The sequence below is a fragment of the Gopherus evgoodei genome, chromosome 9, assembly GCF_007399415.2.
Source record: "Gopherus evgoodei ecotype Sinaloan lineage chromosome 9, rGopEvg1_v1.p, whole genome shotgun sequence".
Taxonomy (NCBI): Eukaryota; Metazoa; Chordata; order Testudines; family Testudinidae; genus Gopherus; species Gopherus evgoodei.
The window spans coordinates 101,963,380-101,987,275 of NC_044330.1; the positions used below are offsets into that span (position 1 = coordinate 101,963,380).

Sequence of the window (23,896 nt, forward strand, 5' to 3'; positions counted from 1 at the left end):
AGGAAGAGGGAGAGTGAGGTGACTCAACTACCTCCTCAGACCCAAAGCCTCTCTCCAGGAAGGGCTGAGGTCCATTCAGGCAGGTGGGGGCACCTGCATCCAAGCTGTGGCCATCAAACAACCCCTGTTGGGATGCATTAACAGGTGTGTTGTAAACAAGACACGAGAAGTCATTCTTCCGCTTTACTCTGCGCTGGTTAGGCCTCAGCTGGAGTATTGTGTCCAGTTCTGGGCACCGCATTTCAAGAAAGATGTGGAGAAATTGGAGAGGGTCCAGAGAAGAGCAACAAGAATGATTAAAGGTCTTGAGAACATGACCTATGAAGGAAGGCTGAAGGAATTGGGTTTGTTTAGTTTGGAAAAGAGAAGACTGAGAGGGGACCTGATAGCAGTTTTCAGGTATCTAAAAGGGTGTCATCAGGAGGAGGGAGAAAACTTGTTCACTTTAGCCTCCAATGATAGAACAAGAAGCAATGGGCTTAAACTGCAGCAAGGGAGATTTAGGTTGGACATTAGGAAAAAGTTCCTAACTGTCAGGGTAGTTAAACACTGGAATAAATTGCCTAGGGAGGTTGTGGAATCTCCATCTCTGGAGATATTTAAGAGTAGGTTAGATAAATGTCTGTTAGGGATGGTCTAAACAGTATTTGGTCCTGCCATGAGGGCAGGGGACTGGACTCGATGACCTCTCGAGGTCCCTTCCAGTCCTAGAGTCTATGAGTCTACGAGTTTCCAGAAGACTTAAGTTCACTGGACATTTAACACCCACACCCACACCCTTATTCCAATAATCAGGCTCATAACTGATTGAGGGAGCTTGGCACTGAAGGTGGGTGGCTAGCAGCAGGCTCTGAAATTTCATAGGACATTAGCACTCCGAGGTGCACACACTCAGCACACCCGGACAGCAGGGTCCCCTCACGGCCTATGGCTTTGATCAAGCCTTGGGGTGAACTGGCCACTGATTTCAGCAGAGCCGGGATTTCACCCTAGGGGGACCTTCCTAGTTTAGAGCAGGGGAAAGACCCAGTGCTCGCTGTCAGGCGAGAAATAGCTGGGGTGGAGGGCATGTCCTTGCTGCCATCTGCAGAGAGACGGGGGTCCCCCTCCTTGGCGATGGCACAGCTTGGCTCGCGTACCAGACTCTCCCCTTCCCACTGGGCGGTACATGGGGATGGCTGCTCCCCACCCGGCCACCCCGTGCGCGCAGAGCCCCGCTGCGCCCTGAGCGCAGCAGCGAGCCAGGGACGCAGCGCCAGAGCAGGGCTGGGGTCCGGCTCCGGGCTTAGCCCCCTGCCCCTCCGGGAGGAACGGCCCCGTCCCCGGGCGCTGGAACAGCAGGGCGAGGTGTTCCCGAGCCGCCCCCAGCCCAGGTCCCGTGCGCTCGGGCTGGAGGGAGCGGCCCTGCCTGGCTAGCAGGGCAGCCGGCGGCTCCGCAGTGCTGGGCTTGCAGGCCAAGCTGCCCGGAGCGCAGGAGGAGCGGCTCGGCCCGGGGCTGGCGCTGCCCGCTGCGGAGGCGAGGGGCCAGGCTGAGCCGGGGAGCGACTCTCGGGGGCGAGCCCGGCTTGCTCCCGGCTAGGGGGCGCATGGGGCGCCCAGCCCAGCGCTAGCAGGGAGACCGGGACCAAGTCCCCCGCATCCCCCTCCCCGCAAAGCTTGGCCCTGGCGAGCCCCCCGCCGGAGCGCCCGGCCTCGGGCATGGCCCTGGCGAGCCCCGCGCCGGAGCGCACCCGGATCTCCGAGGTGGAAATGGAGCGTTATTACTGCCTGCTGCAAGCCGCCGCCCGCCTCCACTCCAGCGTCGCCGGTGAGTGCCCGGCTCCCCTTCCCCGGCTCTGCCTACGTGCGCAGCCGGCCTGGCGCACCCGCCGGGGACCCCTGCTTCTCCTCCGTCCCCCGAGGAGCCAGCTCCTCTTCCCTGCCCGCCAGCCCCGTGCGGGGTCGGCTGGGGTCCTGCCTGGCAAAGCCGCGGCTGGAGAAAGTTCCCTGGGGTGTCCGGCTGCTGCTGGCTGGGGGGCGAGTCCCTCGCTGCCCGGGTTCTTTGCTCCTCACCCAGAGACTGAAGCGGTCCAAGGCAAACCCTGGCAAGATCTTTACCACCAGCCATGGGGAGTGCTTTTGTGGCTGGTTGGGGTGTTGGCACTGGGAGAGCCTGACCTTCCCCGGGGACAGGGGGGCTTTGAGACCGGAGGTGTGAAAACATCGGGGGAAAGGGGGAGGAGAGAGATTGTTAAACTCCGAGGAAAAGGTGTTGTTTTTTTCAAAAAATAATTTGTAAAGAGAGCCAGAAATAACCATCTTCATCCTGAAAACCCAACTCCACCTGCAGCCCATAGTCTCTTTGACCCAGCCTGTTTTTTCTCCCTCACCTAGTTCTCCTATCCAGCAGCATTTTTCCTGCCTAATTTACAGCCTGCCTTCAAACATGCATCATAAAGATTGATTTTAACTGATTTTTTTTTACCCAGCGGAAGGGACAAACTTCTGCATCTTCAAGTTGCTGACAAATAAATGTATTGCTTTCTTATGCCTTCCAAATACCATGTTCCTTGTACCCAGTGGATCTATGGAGATGACACTTCAGATACAGGTGCCCGATATAATTGCTGACAGAACATTTGCAACTGTACAAGTTGGGGGAGAGGAGGGAATAGCTGGGCCCTGGTACTCTAAAGCCAGGATCCTGAATACACCTATGTATGTGCTTAACTTTATTCACATGCATAATGTCAAACACATGTACCTGTTTACAGAACTGGGGCCTAAATACTAAGCAGAGAAATCACGGAAGTAAATTCTTGTTAGAAGTCTGTAATAGGTTTCATTGTAAGTGCTGTATGGTTGTTGTTTAAGGCACTGAATAACACTTGTTTTGATGGATTGCACTCTGCATGTAGAAAGGTGTCTTATTTTTAAAGTCATCGCTGCTTCCCGTCGTGCCCCTGACATGCTCTCTCTCGTTGTGGGAACGCTGTTGAAAAGGAATACAAAGTATTCGGGTTCCTGTTAATAAGCAAAAGCGTGTGATGGGATGCTAGCCCCTTTGCCGGGCTTCCCTTGGCTAGTACTTGCAGTGCTCAGCCTTACACCTCTGGTGGGCCTTCTGTTGGGCTTCCGGTGTATGAATCCTGCTGCAGTTGATTTGCTAGTAGAATGTGTGATGGTCAGAAAGTTATTGGAACTCTGTGAGTATTGGAACCTCTGTGAGTGGCGATGATGTGCCACGTCGAACCTCACATTGATTATGCAGGCTCCGAGTCATTTGCATGTTTGGCATAGTCAAGCAATAGGGGCCATCAGCATTTTACAAATTGCTGCACCGAACCCTCAGAATTGTTCCAGGTCAGCCAGTTATTGATGGGTGGGTTGAATGGCAGCTGGGCATGATCAACTCTTGATTGATCTATTTACAGTATTTTTAAAAAGCAGCAGATATGTATAAAATTGTGTATGGTTGTTTGTTTGCCCTTCCTGAATCACTTAGACCTGATCTCCATTCAAGAATGTACTGGTCTGACTACATCGATGATGTTATCTCAGTGCAAACCCTTAATGTGGACGTGCTACACTGACGGAAAGCTGGTATGACTTGACCCAGTAACTTTAGGTCATGGGCTGCCCTTGCACCTTAACAGAGCTCCCTTTAACAGCCCACGATCTAGTTACTTCATAGTCCTGCATTGAGTGCAGAGGACTGGACTAGATGATTTACTGAGGTGCCTTCCAGCCCTTTTGTGATTCTATAATCTGCTGATAAACCTTCCAAAGGTTTGCTTAAGGGGGAGATGTTATTTCTTTTCAGCATAATCCTTGAATGGGACCCATGGGAAAGTGTCTGTGCCTATTGGCACTGCTTTCCCTGTCAGTGGCACACAGCACACCCAGCCCTAGAACTGAAGGCACATGTTATTCATTGTCTCTTAAGGGCCATCGCTGTGCTTGGAGCCATGCCTGGCACAGAAGACGATACTCTACAAAGATCTAACCATCTAATTTTGATGGTCTCGGCTCCTTTGCGTAGCGTAGCTGAATTTATGATGCTGGATTTTTTTATTGGAGAACTTAGGTACAGATGATTAGGTTTGTAGTAAAAATGGCTGGTGCTGCAAAGGAACACTTGCATGAGCAAGGAAAGGATTCTGTTTGTGTGAATGTGCAATGAAAACAAAACAGTTCTGTAGAGTCTATCCTGTTCCTGTTGAGTGGATGACAAAACTGTTTTCTTGAAGCCGGAGCAGGACTGGGCTTTAGAGAGGCAGCGTGAGTATAAGTGCACGAATGTAGCGGTGATGCATAAATTTTCCACGCTGTGTAAATGAATCCTGGGGAAACTGGACAGATAGCTCTCTGGTCCCAGTCCTGCCTTCCACTTTGTGCAGATGGCCCTTTACACCTGCTTTTGGAAAGTCAGTGGGATTCCACACAGGAGCAAGGAGGAAATTGTGTGGGTCTAGCTGCAGGACTGAGACCATGCTTTGGGCTGTGCGTGGGCAGTATTGCCTGCTCTCCGTGTTAAAACTATCATGTCAGCCTCCACTCCAAATCATGAGATTCCTAAAAAGATAATAAATGTGAGATTCTTCCCCACTCCATAATTTCTGAGTTTATTAGCCTGGCCATGGGATACATTTTAAGCACTTTTCCCCAACCACAAGGGCTAGAAACTTTTGAAAAAAAAAATGAAAACTGAGATTCTCATTTAATTGCTTGACTGTAAGTGCTGAGGCTTCAAGGAAACATCCAATATCATGAGACTTGTGATAAAATCATGACGGTTGGCAACGTTGCATGTATATACACACACACATACAAATGCCCTTTTGGTCTTTTTAGAGTGTAACATATTTATAGCCATGGTTATAGGAGATCCTGTTTGAGAGCTGTTAGAATACAAGCTTACTATGTAATGATCTCCAGAAAATGAATAATATTATCACTTAGCTGCAGCCCCAATGAGGACCACCGGAGAAATAGTTGTGCAGGAATCTTAAACAGTATGTAGGATGCATTCCGTTTGCATAGAGCACAGTCTCTATACCTGCAATTTCATGATTTCTCTGTCGTTTACCGTAAGAAAAGTGAAATGACAGCAAGGCTGTGTGGGAGAGAGGTAATCTGAAATATAAAGTGGAGTGGGGGAGGGTAATTACCTTGAGTATTGTCAGAATCCACCTTTGCCTCTAATCTGCATGATGGTCTGAAACAGGAAGCTTCCACTGTTTCTCATGGGAAAACATTGCCTCTACTTTTTCTGCTGTGGTTTTGCTTCTTGAATCAGAGGTACAGACTAATGCCGCATTTTTAACCAGGGCTTTAAGATTACATGATTCCCCAGCTCCAGAGTTTGACACATAATTGGGTTCCAGTGCCCCTTCCTTTTTTAAATACAGTTGTTTCTGGTACTTGCAGTTCAGAAGAAAGCCCTACAGCAACACAGGAAGTGTAAACTGATGTAGCATTTTCTGCCCAAGTCTGCAGACAGCCTGAAACAATGCAGAAAGTGGTGGACCTCATGTATTTCAGCGAGTTAACTCTGAAACTGCAAGATGACAAATGTCAACACTGTTAATTATTTCAAAATTGTCTTAAATTGTCTCCCACACCTTTTCAAGAGTCACCTACTTAATTGCCCAAACCTCAAATTCTTCTCTGACAATTTCTGTAATGTTGTATGTGGTCAGTTAAGTTTTCAATACCCTGCAGATTTTTTAGGAGTTGTGGGAAGAAAGTCAGTTCAGGATGAAAACCCTGCACTGACTCTATTGTCATGGTGGGAGTGCTCTGCTACACAGTCTTTCAAGTTCCTTTTCTTAGTGTGTAAACAGTGTTCAGTCTCTGAAGAAATGCTTGCATTTTTGTGTGTGAGATATAATTGTTTGGGAGAGCTGTGGCAAGCATCTAGGAAGTTTCCTTCTGCCTTAACCTCTCTAACTAGAGGCAGAGTTGCTTTGTACGAACAGGACATTGGTGTTTTGGCAGAGATTCCTGAAAAACCAATTGGCCTGGGGTGTTCGTCACTACTTCGGTTCAAGGGCTACATGATGTAAAATAAACAAGTGGTACCAGAATATATCAAGACGCCATGTTTCTGATTCCTTCTTCAGCAGGAAACCAACCTAAGATGTCCTGATATCTGCTACTGCTCAGCGGGGAATGATTGTATTCCTCATTTTCATTTTTAATTCAATAAAAACCTCTGCTTCTGAATTTATCCTAATCTGCTGTGGAATTTCCATGTTGCCCCAGAAACTGGGGGCCTTGCTGCAGAATTGAGTTTCCCATTATTACAGGGTACGTGGGCTAAGGGCGGGGAATTCATCACTCCATAGGCTTCCATGCTACTGCTGCTGTTTGCAAGTGAATTAAGCCCCAGGATTTACCCCTTAAAGTCTACCCTCTGCCTTGCATCTGCGTCTCCCACTGAGTTTGTTACCTGTACATATGCAAAGCTGGAATTTGGCCTAAAGGAAGAAAGATTTGCAAGATGATGTGAAAAGTTTTTGATGTTTGTTTTGCTCTTCCTTGGCTCTGCAGCCCTCTTTTAAATTACCTTGTGGTGAATTTGATTTGCTTTGGAAGCTGATAATTTGGCTATAATGATGCATTGTGAGGGCAGATGCTAAGCATATTCCCCAATGCTTGTTTGGCAAATACAGCTCTATGCTGCTTGGGAAAACATCTTTCGTCTCACTCCTGGGTCTGTCCTAAGCACAGACCGGCTGAAGTTGGAAATTGAGGAAAGTTAAAAGCTGGCTGAAACTCAGACATTGATTTAAGCTTAATGCAAAAACTCAGACCAAGTTTTTTTTAATGTCCACACTGTTTACTGTGGGATGAGTATGAATGCGCACTGTGAAATTTGAGAAACTTTTATTGCATTTCTTTTGTTAAACATAAATCCATACCTGAGCTGAATTGGCTTTTAACTTTCCCAGTTCTCAGCTGGCATTAGGGTGGGTGCAGACAGAGAGAGAGTCTGGTTAGACACACGTAGATCAGCGTGTTGGATGTTGCTCTACCAGAAGCGGTCTAGGAACCAATGCATGACTCACCCACTGGAAGTCTGCCAGTGTTTACGCTTGAATTCTTACTTCTGCTTTCTCTCATGTTAACTAACACAAGTATAAATTCTAGCCTCGACAGGGCACAGAAGCTTGTCGTCAGTTCTACTGAACCCCAGGGTGCAGCCAGGGATTGACTAGTGAGAAGTATTTGTGTCCAGGAACAAATGTTCATGTTGTGTCTACACTAGAATTTCCAACCAGGTTAGTTAACAGCTGTTAAAACACAACAAAAATGTCAAGTGTTAGACCAGTGCTGGGTGGCCTGGAGAAATCACTTAATTTCTCTGCCTCAGTTTCCCACTCTGTAAAGAGGGGATAATTCTTTCCTTCCTAACAGGGCTGTTTGAGGCTTATTCATGAGTGTGAGGTGCCTTGCTATCCGTGGATGAAAGGCTGTAAGAGTGCAAAGTATTATTAGAAGTTACCATTTACTTCAGGCACTGCTTCGTACAGAGTTTCCTTATACGGGAAACCATGGCATGGCTCCCCATCTGTGTGAAAATGATGTGCTGTCTGTTCCCCAGATGTCTCGGTGACCCAGACATCAGGGCTTGGGAGCTAGGATGAACAGCTAGGTGGATGAAGTATTCGTAGGTGAAGGTGCACTCTGCTGCTGTGTCTGATGGAGGTGCATTTGCAATGGAGCCAGGGAGGTCTTTCCCCCGCACAATGCACCTGCATAGGGACTTGGCAAAATGCCATTGCTATTGCTCTGATGGCAAGGCAGCTGGTTGAGCTGGTGCTACTGCATGGCCTCAAGGGGATATAGCCAGCAGGGGACTCTCCAGAGCCCTCCCTCTGCGCGTGCCACTTCTTGGAGGCACGCACCACAAGGAGTGCCTTTCCTCAGCAAATGTAAGGAATGCTGCTCTCTTCAGTCCCTGCACTGCTGCTGTGTGCCCTGCAGGGTGCTTCTGTCTTAATCGGGGTGGTCTTATGGATTGCGACTGGACCACCTCAGAATGATGGACTGGCCGCTGCCATCGTAAGGCTAGGTCTGCATGGGAAGCCAGCACGCTTTAGTGAGGCCGTTTTGCTGCTGGCATATTTGCATTTGTTGGAGAACCTAAGTCCTAGTGAGCACCCAGTGCTCAGCCGCTACTACTCTGCAGACCTTGTCTGACTCCCAGAACCCCACAGAACTCAGCACCACTTGGAAAGCTGATGACCGGTGAGGTGTTGCTAACGTTTCAGTAAGGGGCTCCCTCAGTAAACATCCACCTCAGGCAGAGACACATTCCCATGCCATCAATTAGGGAGTACTTGGTAGAGGCCAGTTTATATGCTCTGGGATGGCATCACCAATTAAGCCAGTGGGAGCCATGTGGTGAAAAGCCCCTTGAGCGACATTTGAAAACCTGATTTTCTCAGCAGTTACATGTGTGCAGCCGTGTGAGCATGATTTTAACTTCAGCGGGGCGATGTGCGGGGAACCATGAGCAAAACCTGGCCCTTTAGAAAGTAGTGGAAGGTGCAGGGTGTGTGTTAACCTTTTCTGGGGGGTTGGTTTGCCAGCACATTGTATCGTTGCAGAGTAGATTGTGAGCCGGTTTTCTTCTGTCAGTGATTCCTGAGTTTTATGGATCTTCTTCTTCAATTAGGATGTGACAGATGGCTGTTTGCTGTGGTATTTTTGACAGAAACAGCCGATGGTGCTTGTTGGCTTTCCCAGAGTGGATGAAGTATATCTTTAATATCAAAAATAATTTTTTTTCTAATTTATCTAATTGCTAATCTCTGCCTGCTAATGAAAATCTGGTTTTAACTTGCTATAATTAAGAATTTGCAGTCTTGAGGCTGAAAGCCTTTTGAATGTTACTTGCAGGGGTTAGGGATGTTATATAGCCTGGGGCACTGTCTGCAGCATGCTAACTGTAAATGTAGGTACTGCCAGCTATAGCAGGATCTGCTATCAGGCAGGCAGTGTTTGCAGCATTCAGACCAACTGAGACCATGTCATCAATATTTTACCATATCTTTTGTGCTACCATAGCTTGGTAAAGAGACTGGCTGCTGTACTATGGAATAAGATAGCAGCCGTTGAAATTCTGATCGCTTCTGAGTTAAATAGCAATAATTATTCTCATATTCATTTTTTTAATGGATATATGAGACTTCTCCTTAATGCATTAGGACCCCGATCCCATGTGGATTTATTCAGCTGTGTAGCCCCAGTGGCTGCAGTGGGGTTAGCTGTGTGGGGAAAGTTAAGCAGGTGTGTATGTTTCTGCAGGATTCGGGTTTAGGTGAGCCACCATGTATCTTGTTGGTGCCTTAGTCATGCACGCGTTGACTGCAAGTGGATGTGTATCTCAGGTAACTGCTGTTGCAAATGCTCATTACAGTAATTGTCATATGGCAGCAATGTGCCACAGCACCAGTTGTGCATGCACACAGGCCCACAACTGTGTGTGCGTTCTGCACACCTGAGTGCCAAACTTGTGTGATGATCCCATTCTTGCTGTAGGTAAGAGAGGGATCTGCTTCATAAAATCCCTGCCTTTATCAGGCGTCCATCGCTGTTGGATGTGTGTGTGCATTCCGTGGGGCGAAGCCATTCAGTGGCCAGACTTCGATCCCACTTACTCTGGTGTAAATCCAGAGTATGGCTATTGACACCAAGTTGCTCTGAGTGAATTCAGTGTAACTAAAATCAAAACATGGTTCTTTGAGAGACTCCCCAAGCTCCTCCCACCATGCGTTCCTGCCTGGCATCCCACAGGTCACTTCCATGGGCCACCCCGCCTCTCTCCTCTGCTGCGTCACAGAACCCCCCATGAGCCATCATGTTTCCAACTTGGTAGAAAAATTCTCTCTCCGCCCCAGACCTCACCTACTGATTTGGAGGCTGAAGTTCCATTTGTCTGTGGATTTTAGGGAGTTCCTTCTGCCTCCCCACAATAAGGATGCTGTATATGCAGATTAAACATACACCCTTCAAGGAGTGAAGGGGGAGCCTAATCAAGGAGCTGAGGTAGTTTCCCCGCTGGACAGAAGGCTGGAGCACAGATCCGGCCAGACCGCAGCTTTGAGCTCTGAAGCCCTTTGCCAGATACAGACAAACTGCTCCGGCGGGTTAAGGAAACCTGTTTGTATCCAATTGCCCAGAAGAGTCTAATGTAATTTTATTTCACACCTGTGTTGTTCTAAGTACACCCCCTTTGACTGAAACTCTCACAGAGCCCATCATCCTGCATGTTCACGAACCTGCATAGTCCATGCCTGCCTGATCGCTGGAGGCTGGGCTGTTTTAAAACTCGAGCTTCTTTTGGGGATAACACAGCACTGTGCCAGAAATAGAGTGTTAAGCACTAAACCTCCCTGAGAGGCCTGTGATTGTCCCACTTTACAAATGGGGAAATCGAAGCAGGGGAGACAAGTGATCTGACTCATGGCCACAAGGGAAGTCAGTCTCAGAGCCAGGGATGACGGCTCAGGAGTTCCTGGCTACCAGCCATGTGCTCAGGTCACTAGCCTACATCCTACTGTACATAAGATAGGTCCCATATTCCAAGGAGTAGTAATAAAAATGTAATATTAAAATACAGAATTTAGGCCTTGAAAATAAGATGCCTGTGAAAATATGGGCGGCTTTCTACCCTCCTCCTGCATGGTGATAACCAGGGCACACATCCTGCTCACACCTGTTTGACAGGAGTGTCATTTAAGCATATGCCATATGTGTGTTTGTTTATATGGTTCTTCAAGGGTCCCTGCCACAGCAGGTACCTGAACTACTGCACATGCATCTAGTACAAACAAGCACAGTGCAGGAGGTTAAGCGCAGGGAGGTGCCCCAAAAGTGAGGTCATCAGCTTAGTAATACAGGTGCAGAGTGGACGTCGTTCCAACCATAAGGCTATGGTGGAAGCAGCAGCATGACCAGGAGTGGGAGAAGATGGAGGTTCAGGCAGAACTGACATCTAGGCAGTGGGTGTTGGTGTGTTCTGAGCCTCCAGGGCACGGTGTGTGTGTCGCGTTCTTCACAAAGTTTAGTACCACTGTGGTTCAAAGTTTGAGCCTGGAGTACATGGCAGTAGAAACAGCTGCCTGCTTGTGTTAGCATGCTTGCGTCATGTGTTCCCTGCAGGCTAGGAAAAGAACTGCTCTCCTGTTTAACACAGTGCGTTTTTAACGTCCTGTGTAGATTTTCTCAGTCATGTGCAGTTCATTGTAGGACGTTGCATAGATTGTCTGCATAGTATAAAGTTTAAAATAACTAGCTTCTGCCTTGCACATTGGGCAAAATGCATAATCTTTCCTGGCAGGTTCATTGCCTTTGAAGCAACAATATTTTGCACGTGCATAGTATCATCCATGTGGTGGCCTCAAAGCACTTCATAGAGATCAGTAACTTCACAGGAGCTTTCTGAGGCAGAGAAGGCTTACAGATGACTAAACTAAGGCAGAGCATGGTTAATTAAGTGGCTGGCCTAAGCTGACACAGTGAGAGAAGGGGTAATAGGATGCGATGATCCCATTTCCCGGGCTCCTCTGACCACCAGACAAATATTCCTTCTTCAGAGCATAGCGTCCTCAGCAGGTGCACGCAGGGAATGTTCAAAGAGTTATCTTCATGGTTTAATGTCTCTTTATTATAGCTTCCCACAGTGTTGCAGCAGCCTTCAAATAAAACATGGTTCTACTCCTTTCAAATTAAATACATTTGGAGCTGGCTTGGTTGTGACAAAGAACACTTGATCAATATCATAAAAGTGTAATGAGTTACTGTGTCAGCCTGGCAAGTGTGTGGTGCAGCTGCTGTTTACAGATGGTGTGGGCTACAGTGAAGTTCAGAAAGGGAAGAAAACAATGGGAGAGGGAGAGGGAACCCTTTACAAAGGATATTAATGAAGCCAGACGGCCTGTGCAGGGCCGCCGAGTGGGGAGGGAGGGGGCACGCAAGTGGGGCAATTTGCCCTGGGCCCCGCAGGGGCCCCACGAGCCCTAGCCCGGCAACAGTCTAGGTCTTTGGTGGCATTTCGGCTGCGGGGGGGCCTTCAGTGCTGCCAAAGACCCAGACCACCACCAGGTGAGCACAAGCCCCGCAGCTCTCTCACTTTGCCCCAGGCCCCCTGAATCCTCTGAGCGGCCCTGAGCCTGTGTATCTAAACAGAGCGAGTTAAGGCTCAAAAGCTAGCTCCTTATTAACTGTGTAGTTTGCTGTAAGTACCTGGCCAGATGGACTTTGATCATCCTGAAAGGAAAGATTTCTAAGAATGGGCCTCATTCTCACAGCCTCAATTTGTACAAATCCTAAAATCCAGCCCGGGATACAGTCAAAAGGGAAGAGGACTCAGCAGAATATTCTGGGCTGCACAAAACCAACCAGCTAGGACAGAAATAGATTCAGCAGTGTTCTCTTAACTACGGATTCATATTCCATCTCTCTCCCACGAGGAGTAAAGGCTCAATCCCTCATGCCCTGCCACCCCCCACACCACCGTGTTCCCCTTCTTCCCTCACCAGACTTCACACATTCTCAGAAATCCTGTGTTGTAGCAACAATCCCGTTGGCAGAGGAATCTTTCAGCTCTGTTCCTTGAGTGCAGCAATGGCTCCAGAATGATTTGATATATATTCAGCTGGGTATGTATATAAAAGTGAAGAGTAAAATGTTATTACAGACCATCTACCCTCCAGTTCTGCATAAGTTTTTAGATGCTACTTTAAAAGTGGAAGTCATACCTGCTTGGTATGAACGTCAGTCTGGTGTGTAAAGCCTGTGAGATATGACAGGATAAAGGATTCTACTAGGTGGTACTGTTTTTAGGTTCAGTTTTGTATCTGCACTGCTCTGATACAGTCTATCTGAGAGCCGATGTCTACCTGGTGTGGTTTAGGCAGGGTGAATTGGGTGCAGGCCTTTATTTTTACTAATATTTGCCCAGGAAGTTGAATATGGTGAGGAATGCAAACTGAGTCATAGAGGGAAGCTGACAATGTGACAGCCGCAATGGGAATGTGATCAGTAAGTTGTTGTGCTTTGACCTTTACCAAAAGGGTGGTGTTCTCATATGTATATTTTTTTTGTCTAGCCATTGACTTCCCTTAACCCTTAAGGCTCTGCAAGGGAGTGTACTCCAATAAGTGTCTAACGCTTAGCTGCCTGATCCAAGCACTTCCCCAGCCGAGATTTTCAAGAGTAACTGGTTTGGGGTGGCCAAGCTGAGACACCTGAAAACGGCCTGTTTGTCAGAAAGCGCTGAGTACCCGTCCTCTGGCAGTGAGGCGCCTTTGTGGTGTCTTGAGTGGGAAACCCAAAAATGCTAGTCACTTCTGAAAATCTGGGCCTCCATCACAGCCAGTCGCTGAGCCTACCCCAAACCGTGACTCCAAAGCATGAGTCACAACTCAAACTCCCTTCCAGCCATTGAATCTTCAGCTCTAGGCCCCTTCTCGTCTGCTGTCCTTCCCCACAGCTGCCAGACACTCAACAAAATCCCTGACTCTTCGCCCCATCTCCCTAACTTTCCCACAAGTGGTTCTGCTGCTGCTTGTCCTTGGCTGTGCTGATCCAAGGTGGGAGGGGCACCCTCTTTCGGGCAGGGTTGGTGTAGCCGTTGGTTACACTAGCTAATAGTGAGTTCAGCTGCCCCTGTGGACAGCAAGGAATAGCTTTTGTCCTGTAAACAGACCTGTTGCTGGAGAGGAAAGCACGGTGTTGGCAAGGAACTTCTGAGTTCCAAACCTGGCTCTGACAAAGATCCCCTATCATTAGTGTCATAGGTATAATAAGCCAGGGGAGGCTAAACCTACACTGCCACAGCCGATGCCACCTGCTGCTCGAGACCTGGGCTGTGATGGCCCTACCTGCCCTTTGCCTCTTCCCATCCGAGGCCCCCACCACCCGCTGCTGCCTGGTGAGTCCCTCCTCTTCTCCATTTCCCCCTCCGGAGATCACTGTGGCTGGCCATGACCCTCCTCTTCTCCACTCCATTCCCACAAGGCCCCCCCTGCCTGCCGCTTGCCACATCCCTCCTCTCCTCCGCCCCCCCCTTCACCCATGAGGCCACCCATTCTTTAGTGTGTGTGGCTTTAAGTTGTATCTCGAAGAGTGATTAATTAGTGTTTGCACAATGGTTTGAAGGTAAAAAGTGCTTTCAACTTATTGGCAATGTGGTCCAGTGGATAGGGCACTGACCTGGGGGACAGAAGTTGCAGATTCTAGTCCCACCTCTGACTCTAGGGAACTCTTTCTCTTACCGCTGTTGATGTGACTCATCTAGTTAGGTTGTAAACTGTTTGGGTCAAGGATGGTCTCTTAGTATGTGTTTGTACAGTGCCTAGCGCGACAGAGTGTCATAAACAGAGGGTTAAGGGTTAATGTCTCTTTTACCTGTAAAGGGTTAACAAGCTCAGTGAACCTGGCTGACACCTGACCAAAGGACCAATCAGGGGACAAGATACTTTCAGATCTTGGTGGAGGGAAGGCTTTATTTGTGCTGTTTGTTTTGTTCGTGTGTTCTCTCTTGGACCTAAGAGGGGCCAGACGTGCAACCAGATCTTTCTCCAGTCTTTCTGAAACAGTCTCTCATGTTCAAAATAGTGAGTACTAGATAGAAGGTGGATTAGTCTTTATGGTTGTTTTCTTTATTTGCAAATGTGTATTTTGCTAGAAGGATATTTCACCTCTGTTTGCTGTAACTTGTACTTAGGCTGGGGGGAAGGAGTCCCTCTAGTCTATGTAAGCTAAAGACCCTGTAAACATTTTCCATCCTGGGTTTACAGAGAGAGTTTTTATTTTTTCTTTCTTTAATTAAAAGCTTTCCTTTTTAAGAACCTGATTGATTTTTTTCCTTCTGTAAGACTCAAGGGGACTGGGTCTGACTTACCAGGGGAGTGATGGGGGAAAGAAGGGAAGGTTAATTCCTCTTTGTTTTAAGATTCAAGGAATTTGGATCACAGTGATCTCTCAGGGTAACCCAGGGAGGGAGAGAAGGGGCAGGGGGGAAGGTTAATTCCTCTCTGATTTAGGATCCAAGGAGTTTGGATCAGTGTATCTCTCAGGGAAAGTCTGGGAGGGGGAAAGGAGGGGGAATGGTTTCTCTCTCTCTGTTTTAAGACCCAAGGGATTTGGGTCTTAGATCCCCCAGGGAAGGTTTTTGGGGGACAGAAAGTGTACCAAAACACTGTATTTTTGGTTGGTGGCAGCGCTATCAGATCTAAGCTAGAAATTAAGCTTAGAAGGGTACATGCCGGTCCCCACTTTTTGGATGCTAAAGTTCAAAGTGGGAATAATACCTTGACACAGGGTCTAAGCTCATTTGGGGCCGCAAGGCCCTACAGTAATACAAGCCCCTAGTGCTAAATACCCTTCATTATCAGGGATTGTTATTTAAAATAGATTTTTTTTCTCCAGTTACTGTCCTGTAGCATAGTTGATCTTTAGGATGCTGGCAGGTGGAAAGGCACAAGAGTGGGCAGGCCGGCACCTGCTAACATTACAGCTGCTGGTGAGCCATGTGCTTTTCAGATAACAAATATTTCTCTTGGAGACAGGGCCGGCCTTAGTGGTGGGCATTCCAGGTAACTGCCCAGAGGCACCATGGTCAAGGGGGCTTCATGCGGCAGTGCAGAGGTGCACAGAGGCAGGGTCGGCGTAGTTAGAAACTGCTCCTGGCTGGCAGGGGAGCACCATGGGGGGGCTTCCAGATTTCTCTCTATCCCCTCCTGGTGGAGAAAAACGGGGGGCAAGTGATGACATACAGATGCTGCTCACCCCTCGTCCCCAAGATTCCTCCATGCTCTCCCAGGGGACTGTGAAGGGGGAGCAAGGAGCAACACTGTGTGCTCCATGCAGCCAGGTCAGTTCCCCCGTGTGGGCGCAGGAGGGAGTGCAGGGATTAGGGGTAATGGGGACACAGTGCAGGAGTTGGGGGGCAGATTGAGGATCCCATGGGAGGCTGGGGCAATGGGGGGGGTCACCGTGCCCACGGAGGCCAAAGGCTCCAAAATGTTGTCCAGACTCCCATTTTCCCTAAGGTCGGCCCTGATTGGTGGAAAAGAACAATCTAAATGCCAGTGGGAACAGAGCTGTGCAAATAACCCTTTTTTGGTTTGTGGCTGAATTGGGGTGGGGGAGGAGTTTCAAGATGACCCAAAATATATATATACATAGTTTTAAATTTTCTGGCAAAACTAGGAAGTTTAACTTTTTTTTTTTGTTTTGGGTCATGAGAAACATTTCATTTGGTTCTGAAGTTTTTAAAACTTTTTTGATTTAAGTGGAAGTAACTTTTCGTTTTGAATTTTGTTGTTTTTTAAGAAAAAAATCAAAACCTTTGATTTAGAACATGTAGCAAAATGTTTCAGATTTTCAGATATCCTTTTCCCCCTTTTTTTGACCAAAACAATTTGGTGAATTTGACACAAATTCACCAGAATGTTTTGGTTGCCCAAATATGCATTTGCAGTGAAAAAAGGTTCTCAAGAAAATTTGCACAGCTCAAAGTGGGAAGGAGCGAGTTGCTTTATCCACTGCAACCTGTCTCTAGTCTGATAAATAAGTGCCTTCCTATTAAACATTAGCTTGGAAAGACTTTTTTTTTTTTAAGTAAGTGCTTTTGTTACAACTCTAAGGTTAACTCTCCATTGCTAAATGGTCTTCTCGGAGAGCTATTAATAAATCAGCCTTTCTGCCCCATTCCTAAATGCAGGCAAACAAAGGGTGCATTTATTGTAAGTCTTTTGTTGCTTTCTATTTTATTGTCGCAGTAGTTTATTCTGTGGGCCAGTTTTTCAAACAGTGTCCTTTGGCTATGTCTTCACTGCAAAAAAGGCAATCCCTAGATATGGGGTATAGGGTTGACCCCAACTAGCTACAGTGAAGTAAAAATTACCTGTGCTTTGTCTTCATTAGACTTTTATAACAAATTAGCTATCTTGATGGGAAAATGCATCTTTTTGACAGTGAAGACAGCCTGTAACTGTGAGTGCACACACAAGTCTTGCATTTGTGTTTACTGATGTCATTAGGCAGGCGAACATTGCATTCATTTATATGCATGTGCCTTGCCTAAAACAGTGGGGTCCTGATCCCTGCACATGTGATCTGACTGTAGTATCAAGGCCTGTAAACTCTTTGGGAAAGGGACAGAGCCTTTTTACTGTCACTCACATTTATATAAAGTGATCCTGGGAGACAAGATTGCAGAGCAACAATGCCCTTCTACCATGTACATGGGCCAAAGCGGACAGCCTCTGTGCAAAAGAATAGATGGACACAAATCAGACATCAAGAATTATAAAGTTCAAAACCCAGTAGGAGAGCATTTCAATCTCCCTTGACACTCAATAACGGACTTAAAAGTGGCCATTCTTCAACCAAAAAACTTCTAAAACAGACTTCAATGAGAAACTGCAGAACTGGAATTTATTTGCAAACTTGACACCATCAAATTAAGCCTGACTAAAGACTGGGAGTGGCAGGGTCACTACAAAAAGTAATTTACCCTCTTTTAATACTCTCACCTTCTTGTCAACTATTGGGAATAGGCTACATCCGCCCTGTTTGAATTGGCTTTGCTAGCACTGACTCCACACTTGGTAAGGTAACACCCATTTTTTCATGTGCTGTATATTTATACCTGCCTACTGTACTTTTCACTCCATGCATCTGATGAAGTGGGTTTAGCCCACAAAAGCTTATGCTCAAATACATTTGTTAGTCTCTCCTTGTTATTTGCTGATACAGACTAACACGGCTACCCCACTGAAAGCCATTGCTTCTAATGTACTTCTGGGCAGTGATGAGCTGCCAAAGTCTTAAGAACCAGTTCCCTACCGGTTCTTCAGTGGTGGGTCCTTCACTTGCTCTGGGTCTTCGGCAGCACGTTGGCGGCAGATCCTTCAGTGCCGCCGAAGACCTGGAGCGAGTGAAGGACCCGCCACCGATGTGACGCTGAAGACCTGGTAGGGAACTGCCTGGTGAGTACAAGCCCCATGTGCCTCCCAAAAGAGCCTGTTCCCCCCCCACGTCCTGCCCCTGACTGGCCCCCTCAGAACCTGCAACCCATCAACCCCCCCCCCGCTTCTTGTTCCCTGGCCACCCCCTCCCGAGACCCTCACCCTAACTTCCCCTCAGGACCCCAGCCCCTACCCAACTCACCCTGCTCCCTGTCCCCCGACTGCCCCAACCCCATCCACCACCACCCTGACAGACCCCCAGAACTCCCAGTGGGGGGGTTAGGTTTAGGGGGGTCTGGATGCAAGGGGGTATGGTGGACAGAGGAGCAGCTCCCTGTAAGTAACCTGTCCCGCACCCGCACACCTGGAACTCCCCCACTGAGTCCCCCAAATCAGGAGCCCCCTACTAAGCCTTCCTTACTTCCACCCCACTGAGCCTCACCGTGCATCAGGAGCCCCTCACCCCACTGAGCCCTAACCACTTTCACCTGAGCTGTCCTGCACCCAGAACCCTGCACTGAATCCCTGTGCACCTAGACACCTCCCCCGCACCCAGACTCTCTATCGAGCTGCCTGCACCCAGATTGCGCCAGACAGAACCCTAGTACTCTTGAGGAAATTCTGCACCAAAAAATTAAAAATTTTCAACTTTTGCATATTTTATTTGTCAAAATAGCACAGAAATACAATAACAATATAATCACGCCATTTTCAATTATTTTGGTAAGTAATTTCAAAATGCTTGTTAGCAAATAACTGAAAATGGGGTGATTGTGTTGTGTTATTTTGATGAATAAAATATGCAGAATTTAAAAATATTGTGCATATCTGTAGAGTAAGCAACAGAAATAGGACTAAATCTGGGTCTGATTGAAATAAGTAGTTTTATGACTGACGTCACTGGGCCCAGGCTTGACCTGTAAAGAGCAGACAGAACAGTTTAAGTGAATGGGAGTGAAAATAGCAAGGTATGCAACACTCAGATAAAAAACCATAAGCAATGATTGCTGCCAGAAAAGGGATTGGAGTAAGAAATGATCACAGTGTGCCAAGGAGGTAGTGGAATGCGACAAAGTGTCAGGACTTCAGGCAGCCAAGAGAATAATCCCTGAAATCAGAGTTTTATTAGAGAAACAGAGAGTTACGCTTAACTGTCAAAAAGTGCAAAGACTTAATGGCATATAGTCAAGTATCAGGGGGTAGCTGTGTCAGTCTGTATCCACAAAATATCCACAATGACATACAGGTATGTTTAAAATGATCATATTTACACTATCAAGGACATACATTATATAGTAATATTTGTTTCCAGTACCTTCAATCACTGTAAATTGAGTGTTTTTATTTTTAAACTATCACAAATTATACATTGTGGGATAATATTCTAATAAACACAAACCCTTGTTCATTCTCTCTCTCTCTCTCACACTCTCTGTTACAAAATTCTGCTGAGGTGCAGAAAAGGCCCCCACAGGGTCATGGCACACTACAGATAGCTTATAGCAGTTTTTTTTCTATTATTTAATTTTAGAAATCTAATCATCGTGCATCAGAACCCTAATCTTTCTAATGAGTTTTGTGCAAACAGCTTGGCTGACTGCAGAGTTTTATTTACTTTGGGCGTACATTCATTTTTCCAGAATTAAGAAACATGACATTATAAAATGCCCTGTATATTTCACAATATACCATTCTCTGCCACTGCTGCTGCCAACAGAAACATGCAGCCCACTGTGCTGGAACGTACCAGGGGATGCTGCAGATGAGGGAACTATAACTGTAGTTTATTTAAAAAACAAACCAAAAAACATTCTGAATGTCCCCGATGTCCTGCTGAATACAGGCATTAGCACACCCTGACATGTCATCTTTAACGTAATTAATACATCTGATAGTTACGGCTGTATTGTGGCTTTTGATCTGCTTGATGAGTTAAGAAATGTATATACCTCAGCATATTGCATGCTTAGGTGTGACCTTTTAAATATTTAGTTTAGTGGAGTAGTGATAAGCCTCCAGTAATGGGTGCATTTTGCTGTTTTGTTGTTGCTAGAAACCACAGTTCCCATTTGTGCAAAGGACATCAGTGACGATTTGAGGAAAAAGTTTGCGTTTCTTTCTGGTGAGTATGGTTAACTTTCCTCATGTTCTCTGTGTAAAGTAATTTAATTCTCTGTGTGAACCTATGCACTGTTTGGCAACAGATACTATACACTGGAGATTATTCATCGGGTCATCACCGGTGCCACTGGAAGTGTTGTTAATAAAACATTGTGGCAGTTTGAAAGACCAGCTTAGGTTTCTTTCTCAAGCCGTGCTACAAAATATTCCACTCTTCAAACATTTAGTATTAATAGGTATGGTGCTTTGAAATAGAATTATATTTCTATAGGCTTGTGGCCAGTTTACAAGTATTAACCCTTTTTTCCCTGACTTCTTTGCCATCACATCCCAAGCATGCTGATACAGAGATTAAGGGATACATCTGGTTAACCCTCTCCTCCCCCAGCGTCTAATAGTTTTGATAGTTCTAACTCTTATGTGGGAAATGTGCATTTGAAACCCAGGGTAGAATTTGGCCCATCATACTGAAATGTGTTAGGGACCAATTCCCAGGTCCTTTCCTCAAAAAGGATCAGATGAAAAACTAAGACAGTTCCTGCCTGAAGAGAGGTACCACTGAAAATAGTACCCCTTATGTCCCATTTTCAAAAGTGGTTTTAGGGTATGTCAACACTGGAATAAGAGACCTGGGGCTGGCCTGGATCAGCTGACTTGGGCTTATGGGGCTCGGGCTGCAGGCCTAAAAGTTGCTGTTCAGGCTCCGGCTTGAACGTGAGCTCCGGGACCCTCCGCCCTTGTGGGTCCCTGAGCTTGGGCTCCAGCCTGGGCCTGAATCTCTACACAGCAATTTTACAGTCCATGTCCTGTGAGTCCAAGTCCGCTGACCCAGGCCAGCCACGCTGTGTAGATGTACCCTTAGAAACCTAAAATTTTCACAAGTGCCTAAAGGCCAGATTGTTTAAGGTAATTAGGTGTCTACTGGGATTTTCAAAAGCACCTACGCACCTATCTGCATCTTTAGGCATATAGATACCTTTAAAAATCAAATCCTAAGTGTCTTAGGAGCCCAAATCTCATTGACTCTCAGTGAGACTTAGGCTCCCAAGTGTCACTTCTGAAAATGGGATTTAGGGGCTTTTGGAAACTATACCCAAAAATTTATTAGAAAATGATGATCTTCCTGTAGAATTTTTGAAAATTCTATGCTTGTGTAGGCTGCTCGTCTTTCTCCCCAGTCCAAGAAGGATGGACACCACACCTTAATCAGGCCCTTTTCCTCAGGGCTTCGTTTATTGGGGACGCCAACTATCTTTCACAAAAAACCCAGAATAAACTGTTCAACATAGATCCAACAATTAGTTCCCTTGACCTAGGCCATTCTTGCCAGAACCTCCCTGCTTCTGGCAGGTCTTCCCCAGTCCTCCTATGGGCCATCTCCCCTGGAGTTTTCCTGCCCTATAGCCTACTACAGGAACCAGCCTGCGTCCTGTAGCTCTCAACCTCGACTGAGCTCTTTATAGGAATCACCTAACCTGGTGGGTCCGATAATCCCCTCTACCTGGCCCAAACACCTGCTCTTAAAGGAGGCGTAGAACAATGCTGGCTGGCCTCTGGCCTTCACAGGGGCAGACCCCTCTGTTACACCCTGCTATATAGAATTCCAAAAGATGGTTCCCTAACGCTGTGGAAAGTGTATGATTTTCTCTTCAGTTTCAGGATCATGAAAAGGTGGAGCTTTTGGAGTGGGTCATTTGGATTTCTCTCTAACACTTCCATGTAACAGTACCGAACTGTTTGTTCCCACCAGCAGGGGTCATTAACACCCTGTTGGTATTGCAGTGAGGCTACACCCTTACAACAAAATCCTGCCCTGCGTTGCACATGTGCAATGATGGAATAAGAGGAGAAAAGATGCCAGGATTCTCTCTCTTCCCCATCCCCACAGGGCATCCTCAAAGCAACTGGGCAGGAGTCCAACAGGGCAGGCTCATGACATGGGGGCACGGTGAGTCTTTGGCAACCATGAAGATTGCCGATAGTTGGCAGCAGAGGCTCGGATGAGCAGCAATGAACGCTGCAGTATTTCCCCATATCCTCCATGCCCCAAATCACCCTGACTGGTATATGTAGGATGTGTCTGAGATCCTTAGCATGGGCAGAACCTGCTTTACTTCCCCCCCACACACCCTCTCCAATATACAAAACTCAAAAAGGATAGGGTAGGATCTTACCTTTAGTCTGTAGATGTTAAAGATGTGGGTATTACTTATGAGGTGCCTATTGGACTAGCTGGCTGTTTTGTTTTAAATTGGGGCTTTTACGGATTGGCGTGGTTTCTGGACAAACTGTTCAGACAAGCACTTTTCTGTTACTTGTAGGTGGCCGAGGGAAAGACAATGCTTGGATCATCACGTTTCCTGAAAACTCCCATTTCAACGAAGCATCAGAGGAGGTTCTAATGAAAGTCTTAACATACTTAACTTCGGTCCCAAGGTACGGTGCTGCCTTCCGGCTTTCGTGCTTCATTGGCAGAGGCTTCCATCTGATCTGGTGTCGGACATGTGAGCTGCAGTACAATTGCCTCATTATGAATGAAGCTAGTTAGAGAAGGAGGAAATTACCTGCAGAGCCTCATGATGTTGAGCCAGAATGTTGCAATGGTATTTCTTATACCAATAACTACATAATAAAAAGCAGATTTTTGTCCCTATTGGTTGCTGGTTTCATAAACCTACCCGATGACAATAATTATTAATGGAATCACTTGGCTTAACCTTAGATGGGTGTCAGCACTCAAAAATGATATGCCACCAGCAAATAATTTGGGGTGTATTTTGCACATGCAAGTGGAGAGTATGTTAATTTGGAAAAAGAGAGAGAGAGACCCATCCCAGATCATTATGCTTGCTCTCCTGGTGCTGTACTGCATTTTCCAGTATTGTTTTCTGTAGCAACATTTACTCACTGACAGTCTACCAGTCCCATAAGGTAGTTATGCCAGGATTAATGGTTCTGAACAATTTCTTCTTCCTGAGTCTGGTGGATTGAAGTTTCCTGGAATGCTTAATCTCTTTTTAACTCTCTATCACCTATTTTGGCAAATTGCTTGCTACAGAGTGAGCAAGGTGAAGACAGCTAGGCGGTCATCAACTGCTATTCTAGAAAAGTGCCATGTGTTTTCTCACAAACTCAAGGACAAAGAGTTGCTGCCCTATTTAATTCTTGAGTGACTTGCATTCTACATCTAGTCTGATCACAGTTGTGCTGATTGTTATAGTTGTGTTGGTCCTGGGATATCAGGTGGCACTCCCAGAGTGGTGCCAGCTGGCCACCAGTTCCTCCAAGAGAGGGCTTGTGTCAGCACAGCCTTTCTAGTAGAGTAGGGCATGTGCAAACAGACCTTGCAGTTTCTGGTTGTGAACCAGCCTCTGCAAGTTCATTGGAGGCTCCATTTCCATCTCTAGTTGTTTCTCTTCTGCTATTTCCCTGACTTGCTGCTTCTTCCTGCTTTAATTCCCCACCCAACTCCTCTCCTCTCCTCATTGCCTTTCCTTGATATCCTTTCACCTCCCGTTCCCTTTTCCTGTCTTTCTTCCTCTTCTCTCTCACACACTTTGCTCAGGTTTTTCTGTCTTCACTTCACACGCTGCCAGGCAGCTTCATATCAGGCAATGGTTGAAACTTGGTATTCATGGAAACCATGTCACAGCAAGATGTTTTTTCTGGGTCTGTTAACAGTAGCAGTAATGCATCTCTGGTCGGTAGGGGGTGTGACGTGTGATATATGAGACCACTACTCAACCGTGTTGATTTCCACAGAATTTTATACCAAATGCAACATCTATTCTATACTATTATTG

General features: G+C 46.7%; 1 protein-coding gene across 2 annotated transcripts in view; it reads left to right on the top strand.

Moving 5' to 3' along the window:
• Positions 1-1,735: 1,735 nt before the first annotated feature.
• The window catches only part of MCF2 (MCF.2 cell line derived transforming sequence), a 92,709-nt gene continuing 70,548 nt past the window's right edge, over positions 1,736-23,896 (top strand). For both annotated transcript variants that reach the window (XM_030576207.1, XM_030576206.1), the window contains exons 1-3: positions 1,736-1,807; positions 20,026-20,094; positions 22,415-22,529. In XM_030576207.1, the coding sequence (XP_030432067.1) occupies positions 1,750-1,807; positions 20,026-20,094; positions 22,415-22,529 (242 nt within the window). In that variant the 5' untranslated portion in view covers positions 1,736-1,749. The remainder of the gene's footprint in view (positions 1,808-20,025; positions 20,095-22,414; positions 22,530-23,896) is intronic.